General features: G+C 37.7%; 1 protein-coding gene across 2 annotated transcripts in view; it reads left to right on the forward strand.

Moving 5' to 3' along the window:
• LOC753055 (neurogenic locus notch homolog protein 2) overlaps positions 1 to 14421 on the forward strand; it is a gene marked incomplete at its 5' end in the record, with an annotated part of 71838 nt that overhangs the window by 44020 nt on the left and 13397 nt on the right. For both annotated transcript variants that reach the window (XM_030990788.1, XM_030990789.1), the window contains 5 exon segments: positions 6880 to 7416; positions 9282 to 9407; positions 11285 to 11412; positions 12469 to 12721; positions 14279 to 14401. In XM_030990788.1, the coding sequence (XP_030846648.1) occupies positions 6880 to 7416; positions 9282 to 9407; positions 11285 to 11412; positions 12469 to 12721; positions 14279 to 14401 (1167 nt within the window).

Below are 14421 nucleotides of genomic sequence, written 5' to 3' on the forward strand. Positions count from 1 at the left end.
ACCATTCGTCCAGCGCGCTAGCAACACGATGTGCATTCGTGGAAGTTGTTATCATGTGCGCTCTGTGTACGTTCTGTATGCGCACTGTATGCGCCCTGTATGCGCTCAGCGCGCTAGCAACACGTTATGCATTTGCTGTTTAGCTCGCTGTAGCTTCGACCAAAGTTGGGCGCACGACAACGCACTGGCCAAAATTGCAAATTTCCCATGCGCTGGCCGTGTGTTCCCCATGCGTCCTCTCTGTGTGACCGGGCTTTGAGGGATGTGAAATCTGCATTTGATCAAGTGCAATGGGAGTGGATTGCAGAGTTAATGGAAACCAGGTAGCTACAACTGTTTCTGTACAGATGGGTATATGCTAGCAGCTGATCAAAGAACATGCTCAGGTAGGAAAATTAGTCAAAATAATTTTAACCATGCTTTAGGGAATAAATTGCTGTCGAATTGGAATCTTGACTCCCAGTTTATCTATAAGATTTGGGACACTTTCAGGTTAAACTAGGTGCTCTTGCATATAATTACTTGTACATATCATTGTGGATCTTCTCAGATCTTCCCAGAATCACCTCATGTTTCAAAAATACAATGATTGTCTCAAAGTGGTTAATGTTGCTTACACATGGTTGAAAAATTATTTGAATAATCGACACCAAATAGTTGTATATAACAATGTTTTATCTGACCCAATGCAAGTCACGTGTGGAGTCCCTCAGGGCTCAATTTAGGTCCTCTTTTATTTTTATTGTACATAAATGATTTAAATTATTGTTCAAACATTTTGAAATTTGTCCTTTTTGCTGATGACACCAATATCCTCTATTCTCATAAAGATATTAAAATTTAATGTCAAACTTTAAATAATGAGCTGCAGCATGTATCGCAATGGTTCAATAGTAATAAATTGTCTTTGAATACATCTAAATCAAATTTTATATATTTTCATTATAAGCAAAAAATTATTTCAGCTGATTCATTGAATGTATCAAATATAAAGATGAATAATGTTCCGATAAAACGAGTGCAATCAACTAGCTTTTTAGGTGTAATTATTGACCAAAATTTAACTTGGAATGCTCATATACTTACCATTTCAAACAAAATTTCAAGAAATATTGGTGTCATCAGCAAATTACGTCATATCTTGCCACAAAATATTTTGATTTTATTGTATAATACAATGGTTTTACCGTATTTAATGTATTGTAATGTTGTATGGGGCAACACATACCCAACGAGATTACAACGACTGCATATATTACAAAAGCGTATAGTAAGAATATGTCTTTTGTCTGATTTCAATGCCCATTCAATACCATTATTTCAACAACTACAGTTTTTAAATATTTTTCAATTGAATCAATATTGTATATCACTCATGGTTTTTAAACATAAAACTGATAAACTGCCGATTAATCTTACCACTATGATGAAATGTAAAAAAATATGTTCATAATTATAATACTAGAAATCCTGATAACTATTTTATTGAAAAATGTCCATCAACAAATTCCTTATTTACTTTTAGACACACTGGCCCGAAAATATGGAATTCCCTCCCCAAAGATATACGTGATACTGCTTTCTTAAACTCTTTTAAATCTAAACTAAAAAAATACTTCATCTGTTTTTAAATCTATAATAATATTTGCATGTTAATACGTCTCCTATGTTTTGTACACTGTTTTGTTATTGTTATACTTTTTATAGCCAATTGTTGGAAGTTGTATATGTATCTTTTAATAACAGGGAGCTGCCTCGACAGAACCTTATGGTTTTATTTGCAGTTTCCCCAATTCATTTCTATTGCTGTTTAACTTTTTATAATTCCGATATATTTGTAGACATGTTTCCATTTTGTGTGTATTTTGTGTTTTCTATATTGTATATAATCTGTATCTTATATGTTTTTTATGGACTTGAATTGAAATAAAACTTGAACTTGAACTTGAACCTATACAAAATTTATTGAGATTATTATGCATTCAGTGAAAATAACATCTTCGTAAATGTGAACATACATTAACAGTAACTAACCAAATTGATTCAGTAATAACATGTAAAAAGCAAGACAGGATAGGTATGAATTAATTGATATGGTGTCCATTGTTTGAATTATCAGGTGGGCTGTATATCGTACAGACCACCTTATAATTTCGTTAGAATTGCCTTTATTTATTATTAAATATTTTTCTTATTTCTAACCACTTTTTTGTGAACAAGATAACACGAAAATGGCTCGATCAAAATCCTTGAAATTTGGCACACATATGTAAAGGCATATGTACAAAGCACAATAACGTTTTCAACATTGACCTTTACTGATGACGTCATCTAGGCGCCATTTTGTAAAACTTTACGAAAATCAACTCTTGATCATATCTTCATAACCAAAAGCCATTTCTCATTCATATTTATCATGATCAAGCTCAATATCCGTCCGGTCAATTTCAGGTCAAAGAATGCGCATGTGCGCGTACGTCCGCGCGTCAATGCGCGCGCAAAATTTTAAAATGCTCAAAATCGTCTAAAAATCATTTTGCATATGTTTTAGGCCATTCTAAGCATTTTATAAAAAATTGCGCACACGCGCATGCGCGCGCGTTTTCGCGCGTCAAACTATTACACAACATAGAATCGCAATTTTTTTTTCTTTCATAATATTCCACATATTTTTACAAACAAATTGATACCATGTTTGTCTCTTTATGACTATTAATAATGGAATGATCGACCGTTTAACATAAATTTCCGTGCGCGCGAGCTCTTGTAAAACATAGCATATATGGGCAAAAACATGCCTATAGAAAATTAATTGTAGCTCTTTAGGATGTAAGAAAACCTCAATTTTTTTTCATATTTTAATAGAGTATGATTCGGAGATATTGTTTCATGTCTCATTTGACCCTCGATTAACTCATGACGTCATCATAGTGGCCTCCGAACTCAAAATTCCAATTTGCATATTATGACGTCAGCATATTTATGGAAAATTGATTGTATTTCTGTAAATATTGATCGATTTTCTTCCAAATTGTAATTTATTCTAGCTGAGACAATTTTCTACAAATGCAGTAACTTTTTTCTTCATTTGACAAAGGCATCATGGCCAGCGCTCAAAATACACGGGGGCGATGGGCGATTCGCCCCCGTGAGCTCCATAATCGCCCCCGTCAGGTTGCTCACGGGGGCGATTGAAAAATTAAAAATCGCCCCCCCCCCCCCCCCCCCCCCCCCCCCCCCGTGGAATTATAAATTAAAGATTATCTTTTCTGATATAACTTTAACACAATATTGAGTATCAATTTTCAAACCTTAAACCAATGAAATGGAACTTAGATGGCGCTTTCTCTCCCATCTCTATGAGTATTACCGATAAAAACAACGGAAGCTCGCAGTGTAGCTAGTGCGGCCCTCAGCAGTGGCTATACTGCGCCGGTAGTACCGGTGTGCACGCTGACGCCCAATATCTGCTGGAGCTGGAGACGATCGCGCAAAGACTGAAACATGGAGAAGTTTTTCGTTGTGAAAAGTGTGAATCCTCTGAAATCTGACTATTCTAAAAGGCCAGCAAATAATGTAACTCGACCAGTAAATCAATATTGAGAAGGAGATCACCAAAGATGTTGCAGGGTGCAAAGTTGTGTAATGTTTTATTACACGACTTAACACAACCCGTGTTTAAGTAGTGAACAATTCAATGTTGTGTAAAGTCGTTACACAACGAATTTGCAGTGCACACACATGTAAATCTGAGATTGTTCATTAATATTATGTTATTAAATACAGTTTGCAGAATCATCTGTAAATAACTATGTTAAGCACTTACAGTCTATAAAAAAAGTTCCATAAATTAATACATCTCTGTGTTTGGATCAAGCAAAACAAATGCGTTTCCGGAAGCGAGAAAAAAAATATGGAAAGAGGGGAAGGTCGAAATCTGTTTACGTGCAATACTTTTAGTGCACCGCGAGGACAACTATATTATGTCAAAGTCATGTTAATCCAGATAAGGTTATTCGAGGAATAAACTTTCAGATTCATATTTAAATCCCAATAAATAATATGTAGTCAAAATTAAATATAGTAAGGTACAATCGACATGTCTACGGGTGCTTCCACTAAACGACATGACTTGAAAAAATAATAGAAAAGCACGCACGTGCAACGAGGACAAAATAAGAATAATGTAACGGACCAGCCCGTTACAGGTAGTTATCTTGCAGAAAACGTAGAGGGCAGTAAGCTTTTGGGGCGTAAGGGCTCAGAGCGCGATTACGGACGCACCATGCGTAAAGCAGCTCTCAGAGCGTCTCAGATCCTATAAATAGCGGTATTGAGCTGAGATATCGTCACTTCGACGCTGGCTCTCGTCTTGGTCAGATAGCGAACTCTCCGCTTTCCTCCAGCTGAGCTAAAGTAAGGAAAAGGACTGGAAGCGAGAAATAGAGTTCCTACAAAAGGCAATCCCTGCCTTTACTACTTGTTGAGATTAATATAGGTAATTGGTGTCGGTGTTAACTATGATAACGTGTTGGAGAAGTTGACTTATGTTTGTATTAATAAAGTATACAGTTAAACAATCCATCGTTTCATAACGTGTAATTAGTTGAGTCTCCATAGACTGATGTAATTTCATAGAGAATACACGTCCAGCTATCCAAAACACCTTTCATCTCCACACTCATATACTTTGGGAAAACGGAGCCACGTCAGGGTCTCTAAACTACAAGCCAAATAGAAACCGCTCGCATTATTCAGGATGGCAAATTCTTCGTCAGATGACGAAGATAGAGGCAAGGGACAGGCCAGCCCTCCAGCATCCAGGACCCGTTCTAGGATGGAGGGCCGTAACAATAAGATAACAGCCCAGTATATACATCATCCATCTTTCGAAACTAACTTCGAGGGTGGCGCTTATTTTCTCTTTCGATTTATAATTAAATAGAAAACAGGATGAGCTCAGAGTTTTTATGTCGACCATTACCATTAAAACCATTTTTTTCTTCTTCCGCGAAATCGGGGGGGGGGGGGGTCTGGTCTAGGTCTCTACTTTTCTGAAGAGGAGTGTTAATTACACTTGTCGTCCTTGTTTTCACGAAGTGACGGTAGTGAGGAAAATCGTAACGCAAAGTGAATGCATTTTTTTTTCACTACCGTCACTTCGTGAAAACAGCGACGTTGTGTAATAAGATTGACAAGGTCTTCATGTCTTTTGTCCTTTCTGCTATTTATTCTGAATAGTGTGGTTGTGTTTTGTGGCCAAGTTTCTATTTCGACATCACCCCCGCGTGAGAACAGTGAAGATATATATTTTCGAGCTCAAGTACTTCCTTATTTCAGCTTTTAATCAACTACAAAGGCGATATGGGCGCGACAAAAAACTATTAAAAGACTATTAATGATAATGATGAAATAGCAAATAATTTAGGAGTTTCATGGGTACCACCAATTCAATGGAAAAAGAGCCCCCGTCTGTACTAAAAAGGCCCCCGTGAGAAGGCTCACGGGGGCGCTTTTTATTTTGGAAGAGCCCCCGTGGACAAAAAATTAATTTGAGCCCTGATCATGGCGTATTTTTGCGATTAAAGGAGGCATGTCAATTTTTCACATTTTGCGTGTATTCTCTATGGGACGTGACTTTTTCTCAAAACTCGATTCTACATTCCCGTCTTTCGCGAGCAATATCTACGTTGTTTTAGCTTCGTTTACGCTGCACTTTGAGTATGTTGTAGCTGAGACAAAAAGCTGTCTCAAATGTGCCCTTGATTTTGTCTCAAATTTTAGTTGGATCAGCCCACCTATACTTGTTCCAAACAAGTATTACAAATCTAGTTTATTTTTATTTCTTCCGTACACTTTTTTTGTGTATACGTTTACTCGAAATCGACTTGGTCAATTTCCTTCAAATTTCTGTTAGTCATTAGGCCCTATAATATCAAGTTCCCGAAACCTTTTTCAAGTTCATGGGGTCATCGTGACGTCATCCAGGCGCCATTTTGTAAAAATCAGGTCATTATCATATCTCAATAACGAGTCATAAAAAATAAACCATATTTGGTATACATCAACTTCAGGTCAAAGGTCAACTAAAAATGTCAACAATTTTTGCACGCGCACCTCGACGCGCAAGTACGCGTGCATTAAAATTTTAAAATGCTCAAATTCGTTTCAAATTAATTTTACATACGTTTCAGGCCATTTTAACTCTTAAGCTGCCACCCATACAATGCACCCAGTGCCACAGTGCTAATCTCCTGTGTGCCAAGTTAATTTTAAAGTTGGTTCAAGTGCGTGTTATTTAAATCTTTACAAAAAACAAATCACTAAATTACTCGAGAAAATCCAATCTGACTGTTGTATACAAAGACGCGTAATCCAAAGCCGATAATCTGATGCACACGGTGGTACTTTCAATAGCGCTGTAAAAGCACTCAGCACGGTGCAATGGGCATGAACATTGACTGTTATTACATATGCTTGCTAGCGTTCACGAAGCAGTCACACGGTAGCGCGCTCGCTTGCACAGAGCACTATAACAATAGCGCGCTAGCAGCCTCATGGCAGGATATGACTTAAGCATTTTGCCCAAAAAACGCGCACACGTGCATGTGTGCGCTTTTTCGCGCGTACTTGCATTTTGCAAAGTAGAATCGCCAAATTTTTTCTGTCATATTTTGCACATTTTTTTAAGCATTTTGATACCATGTTCACCTTTTTCTGACCATTAATAACGGAATGAGCGTCCGTTAAGATACGCATCCGTGCGTGCGAGCTCTTGTAATACATAACATACATGTGCAAAAACATGCCTATACAAAATTCATTGTAACTCTTCAGAATGGATGGATACCCCCCATTTTTTTCTTCATATTTGGATAGATTATGAGTCAACTACTCAACCTCCTGAAACAACAACTGCTCCACCGGGATCAACTACTCAACCTCCTGAAACAACAACTGCTCCACCAGGATCAACTACTCAACCTCCTGAAACAACAACTGCCCCACCGGGATCAACCACTCAACCTCCTGAGACAACAACTGCCCCACCAGGATCAACCACTCAACCTCCTGAGACAACAACTGCCCCACCAGGATCAACTACTCAACCTCCTGAAACAACAACTTCTCCGCCGGGATCAACTACTCAACCTCCTGAAACAACAACTGCCCCACCAGGATCCACAACTCAACCTCCTGAAACAACAACTGCCCCACCAGGATCAACTACTCAACCTCCTGAAACAACAACTGCTCCACCGGGATCAACTACTCAACCTCCTGAAACAACCACTGCCCCACCAGGATCAACTACTCAACCTCCTGAAACGACAACTGCCCCACCAGGAACAACTACTCAACCTCTTGAAATAACAACTATTCAAGAGCCAACCACATCCCATCCACCAACAACCGGTAATCATAGGCATTTAAAGGGATCCGGTAACTTTGTCTCAGATTCTGAAATAAAATTCTGGATTTAGCTCATGATGCAATGATAATTATAAACCTTAAGGTCAGTCAGGAGCCCCATGACTTTTACAAGCCGATCGCCTGTCTGATTATCAAGATATTTATGATTGGAATTACAAATTTTGAAAACCGTTCGCCTGACGGTTTTCATAACACTACAGTCTATTGGGGAAAACGAGTATGGTAAAACCGGTCACTCAAAGATTTTTACTTTTTTGAGGCACTTCTTGATCATTTTGAAGCGCAATTTTTTTAGGGCTTCAATATTACACCATATCACAGACACTGATAACACGTAGGGCCGTGTATCTCAGATTTAACATTGTTAAACGATCCCTTTAAGTATTTCCAATCACTTTTTTCCTATCCGTTTCCTTTTTTCAAGGATCACATTCTCATACTAATGTTATAACATGTAATCCTTGCATATTAAAAAGCAAGTATTTGAAGTGTTCTTTTCCAAAACAAAGACAAAAGAAACATTGCCGCTTTTCTGGGCTGTCGCCACGGCAAACCTTAACTTTGCCTTATATATTACCTTTGCCTTATTTGTTACCGTTTTGGCACGAAAGATAGTTTGAGAAATAGATTGGGATCTATCGGTGTTAACTAGCATATTTCTCCCCTGTGCATCGTTTTACGGGAACCTTCATAAGTACAACTTCACAGACAACATGTGTATGAAAATTGACACAAGTTTCAATGAGATGTTGGCGAACTTGCACTTAAGACGGTTTTCTTCGTGAAACAATGCTCATAAATTCAATGCACACTACTAAATAAATGCGGTATGTGTGTGCGTTCTCGCGCGTCAAACTATTACACAACATAGAATCGCCATTTTTTTTTTTCTTTCATGATATTTCAGATATTTTTACAAACAAATTGATACCATGTTTGTCTCTTTATGACTATTAATAACGGAATGATCGACCGTTTAACATAAATTTCCGTGCGTGCGAGCTCTTGTAATACAGGGTCAAAGGTCACAGGCCCATTTTGTATTAAAAATAGCTTGTGATTACGTTTTCTCAAGAAACCATTGATGGAGTCCTGCCAAACTTGGGTCATGTATGTATCTTGCAGAGCCGATGAACTGATGGGATTTTGGGGTCACGAGGTCCAAGGTCAAGGGCTCGTTATGTATACAAAAATATCTTGAGAATGCATTCTCATTAGAACTGACGGATGGATTACTATCAAAGCCAGGACATGTATGTACATTGCAGAGCCTATTAACTGATTAGATTTTAGGGTCATGAGGTCAAAGATCATGTTAATGAAAAAAAGCTTGTAATCACGATATTCTGAGAACCTGTTAATGGATTACAATCAAACTTGATTTTTTTTTAAATTAGTGCTGTTTTGGTTTGAAAAATCGCTATATGGCAGAGGCATCATTTTCGACTGCGTGCAGTCAAAGTTTCATCTAGTTTCTTTTTTTTTCTTCATATACACCAGCTTGTAATCTAATTACCGACGGAACTGAACTTATTTCCAAATTCTGAGTCCTATCACCTGAAAAATGTTGTGTAGTGGCTGCATCCAAAACATGAAACAACGTGTCACTTTGCATCAGAGATTAATTTGTCTAAATTGCCACCTTCAAAATAAACCCCTTGAAATCTGCTTGTAATATGTGATTTACTTTGTTTTACTTGATGCATTCTTTGTTTGCTCTCACACTTTTTTTAAAGAGTCCCTAATACTTGATTTGGGTGTTTTTATATATCTATATAGTCATCTTAGGATACATATCTTATGTTCTTCCATTATTTCTCATGACTTTAATACACTCTCTTATATAGACATTGATGAGTGTGCCAGTGGCAGTAACCCATGCACTTTGGCTAATGAGGAGTGTGAGAACACAGTTGGAAGTTACCAATGTGTGTGTGCTGCAGACTTTGTGAGGACAAGAGGCTTTTGCCTGAGTAAGTTTATAATAATGGCAAATTCTTTTCTGTTGATGTCTCTTTTATCTGTCCTTCTATCTGTTGTCTCTTCTGTTCAATATATGGTTATCTGAAAATGTCTCTATTTCATCCTGTGAGCTGCACATTTTTCACTCATTCTAGAAGCCAAAAATTCTTATCAATTTGAATTGGCAATAGGAATAAAAGTGAGAATTGTTCTTCACAGTTCAGATGATGAATATTTAAGTAATATTGACTGCCTTCTGGGCAATACGACATATATCGCCCGAACCGAAGGTGAGGGTGATATATGACAAGTCGTATTGCCCTGAATTAGGCAGTCAATATTACTATTATTAACCACATCAGACATCTAGAGCAAACAAGAAACTCTTACTATCTTATACTCTTAAATTATGTAGGCTACACAGGGTTTCCTAGCATTAGAAGTTGCAAAAACATTGTCAAACCAGCACTGTTCATCCAGTGTTTGACAGATTTTCGATACACTGCAAACAGTTTGCCTAGGGTGTGATTGTTACGTCACAATGGAGTTCGCGCAAAGTGCGCATTTTCTAATACACGATGCGCGATGTAAATTACAATAGCTGATGCGCGATGTAAATTACAACTGGCACTACATTATTGCGCACTAGTTTAACACGCATTTTGCCATTGACTTTTCAGAGCGGGCTAAAATATTTGTCCATTGACTTACTGTATAACCTATATTGCCCGCCAAATTACACACAAATCCCATTGACTCTTCTGAGCGGGGTAAAATATTTGCGCATTGGTTTTCTATATAACCTATATTGCCCGCCAAATTACACACAAAATCCCATTGACTTTTCTGCGCGGACTAACTTATTGTAATTTTGGTGACTTATCCATCAAAACCTTGAGGGCAATACCATTTAAAAATTGCCCTGCTCAGATGTCTGATACGGTTAATAATATACATTATATACCTCACTTTAGATATCCAGCCATCTGATTGGTCGAAATTAGAGTTGTGATTTTAGCCATTCCCGTAAAGAAACGTAAAATGTCGAAACCGGTCAATAGTCTTTTGAAACTCGCCCTAGGGCACTTTTCTAAAGACTATTGACTGGTAGGCGGGTATGAGAACTGCGATCCCCTTTGGTTTACGTGTTAATTATTAAACTTAGTTTGTGTGGAACGCGACTACCATATGCATGCAATCTCCTTTTTGGTATAAAAAAGTTATAGTGACTGCTTTGTAGAAGTGTCGTGGTCGAGTGGATACGTCGCCGGAATGTCGATCACAAGCTCCGCGGTTCGAGTCCCGCCGCGCCACTAATGTTTTTTGGCAAGACATTGATCTACATTTGCCACACTAAACCCAGGTGATGTAAATGGGTATCTGGCAGGTAATAATTCCTTGAAATGCTGGAGCGCTGTATAAACGGCAGCTAGGCTAAAGCCGGGGAAATAATAAATGCGCCTCAAAATAAAAATTATCTAGATAGACGGCGCTATAGAAATGCCTATTTTTATTATTATTATTATTAATAATATTAGAGGCATTGTTGTTTTAATAGGCTCTCGGGGAGGTTACATCGTGCTCTCACCCCTTGGCATGCCTCAGGGCGATAGCACGATGTAACCTCCCCTTGAGCGTATAAAAACAATTACCGGTATGTCTCTCATAGCAGTCATTACATTCTAAAATGATTCCAGTCTGACACAATTTCAATCTTCCTTTTCTACCTGTCTTCCCCATCCTTTCAATTTTTTGATTTCACTGTCCTCCCCTTATTTTCCTTGTTCATGTATGTCTTTTCTCTCTGTCTCTATCTCTCTCACTTGCTCTTGTACTTCTCATGATACCACCAATGACCTGTAAACACCTTATTCTTTGTATGAACTAGCTAGCGCCACCATCACTGGGTCCATCACCATCAACCTGGTAAACGGCAGGATCGTACCGTACACAGCCTCGCTATCAGATCCAACGTCGGAGGAATACATGAACTTGGAAGCCCTTGTATGTGGAGCGGTAAGATTCTTGTTGTTTAAACTTAAATAAATTATCACAAATGTCCTATGGCAAGACATTAAAGTGTACCGTTACCAAAACATCATCCTTTTTAAATGTTAGTATAGTGCTATGTTGTAAATAATTTATTCATAATGTGAGCTTCAAATATACATTACTTCTGTAAGGAGATTTTGCAAGTAGAATTACACTATTATCAATTAACATAAAAATGACTTTTGATTAGACTACCTAATTCACCGATACTCCCTCACTTAAAACAAGTTTTTATTTCATTCCATATTTTTGTCATCCATAATTGTCAGCCCATAGAAAGAAGGGAATTTTTTTTTGGTGGTAGTTTGATGATAAGAAATTCCCTGATTGTATGAGTTTTGATTGAGGTTGGGTATTGTTTCATATAATGTTTCACAGCTATTGTGACAAATAAAGCCTTGAGAGCCATGCCAGCGTGTCATCTGGGGCTGTCGTATTATCAAGCAATCTGCTTACAATGACAGTCCTTCTTCCGCAAATAATTTTATAGGAAATTTAGTATTTATGACAGTTTATCATTTCGTTTTTTTTAAATAACAATTTATATATATGTATTCATTGTCAGAATGATTCATTGTCAGAAAAATACTTATTGTACTTTATATTATTATTATTATAGAAAAACTGTATGTTTACATGAATGCATAAGAAAATAAAATGAAAAAAAAAAATCAAAATCTGGCACAAGATGGGGTGTTATTTGGTGTGTGTAGTGCCTTGTATATTTTTGAAAAATCGCATTGTAAATTAACCCAATCATGAGCATTTGCTACATGTTTTCCGTATTGCCTTGCAATTCAGGGTAAAAGTAGATGTGGAATGGAAATGTAATATAAAAATAAAGATGTGATGCGGTAATGATTAGTGCTAGTGGATGTAAAGTAAATCTTGTCTGATATTGTTTTAAATGAAAGTTCTTTGCAATTTCACTTCTACGTGCATCATCAACGCGATATCTTTTTCACTATCCACAATCTATCTTTGAACATTCTTTCTCTATTGTCTCTTCTCTGTTTTCAGTTTCTAAATGTGATTGATGGTTGGGTAATCGCCAGCACGCCATACCCCATGTCCACTTGTGAGGTCACCGGCTTTGCTCCGGGTTCATCGTCCGAAACGATCGTGTCGTATGCTATCACTGTGTATGGGGAGAACACAGAGGGCGTAGCCAGAATTACCTCCGATATCATGAGCAACGGATTCTCTGGCACTCCTTTAGTTTGGACTGATGAGAACGGGAATACCATCCAACTTCTATCTCTCTTCTTTGATGGTAAGATGACTCTTCTGAGCCTCATTTGATCAAGCTTCCCATTACGTAAATGAACCAGCTAGTTAATGTATTGAGCCTATAAGGGACTGATTTAGTAGTCATTGAGATGGTTATCATGAAAATCTTGCAGCAATGATCCATACTGAAATGCAGCTTGCACGTAAATTGTGCATTCTGTCTTGAGTTTGAATTTAACACAAGATGGTCGTGAACTTTGGTAAGTATATAGTCATGACAAAATATATCTATACCCTTTGTGTAGTAGTTTAGGACCTTTCCATGAAGTTCTGAAAGTTTGTTAACACTCTTGATTTTCTCTAGTGGGATTTGCAATTCAGAACAATTAACAATACAGTACTCCTAATTTGATGGTTAATTATATAATATTGGGGAATATTTCTTTACTAACAAAAATGTTATTCTCATTTCATTTTAGTTTTGTTTTTCATGACAATTATTATATTACAATGTAGTTTTCAAAGCTTCGCTACCATGCAACCTTGAATTTTGTGGGCAAGCTTTCATCCACTCCTGTGGACTTTCTCAAGCTAAGTGATCAGTCACACGTTTTCTTAGCGCTATCAAGAGTCCCTGTTTAGTGTAGGCTTAACCCTCTTCCATATTGACTCTTTCACCTTTCTTGACAGGAGTTGCTCTCAAAGTTAATAACGAGGGCATCATCCCATCCAATATTATGTCCTGTGTTGAGGGCATGTTCAGCTAAAGCTTTAAGGCCGGATGGGTTGCTCAATCTGAGGGCTCTTTTTGTGTTCTTTTAATCGCTCATTAAGAGTTCTGCCAGTTTCCGCAACATAAGAATTATTACAATCTGTGCAAGTAATCTTGTACACAATGCCTGTCTTTTCCTCTCTTGGAATTCGGTCTTTTTGATATGGACCAACCTACTTCTTAGTGTGGGGCTTCTGAAGGCAACACTCATATCCTTGTCTTGGAATGCTTGTTTCAAGCGAGAGGATATGGGTGTTAATAAAAGGAAGAACTACTCTGTTGTTAACTTCTTCCTTTTTCTTCGGGGAGGGGGGATCTTAGTTCTTATTCTGTCCTTTGCTCTTTGTCCCATCCATGCCGGGTATCCACATAAGCGCCTTGTCAATATGTTGGAATTCACTCTGTAGTGCATCATTGTCTGAGGTACACTTTGAGCTCTCAGATACAATGAGCTAGCAACTCCAACCTTTGTGCTGAGGGGGTGATCCGATTCAAAGTTCAAATAAGAATCGGTGTGGGTTGGTTTCCTGTACACAGTGATGGATACTGAAGGTCATCATTCAAAAAGACCTTTGTGTCCAGGAAGTTCAGTGACCTTTGAACCTCTTCCTCAACAGAGAAATGTTTATGTTGGTCGATGCTATTGATGTAATTAGGAATTAGTCAATGTGGTCATAATCAATGATAACAAAGGTGTCATCAACGAGCCACGAGCCACAGGAAGCGAAAGCTTGTCCACAAAATTCAAGGTTGGTAGAAGCTTTAAAAACTACATTTCATGATTATCCCAACCGATGAAAGTTTTTGTATCAATTTTTTTTTCTATAGATGCTTCAGAGTGCATGTTAGAAACATCGTGTTCAGGAGTAAATGAAGGTTGTACTGAATTAGACCCAGGCTTTGAGTGTTACTGCACCAATTCTTCTATACGATACAAGGAATCTTGTTTGTGTAAGTGTCATCATTTTATT

Source organism: Strongylocentrotus purpuratus, unplaced genomic scaffold (genome assembly GCF_000002235.5).
Source record: "Strongylocentrotus purpuratus isolate Spur 01 unplaced genomic scaffold, Spur_5.0 spur5_scaffold_19, whole genome shotgun sequence".
NCBI lineage: Eukaryota > Metazoa > Echinodermata > Echinoidea > Camarodonta > Strongylocentrotidae > Strongylocentrotus > Strongylocentrotus purpuratus.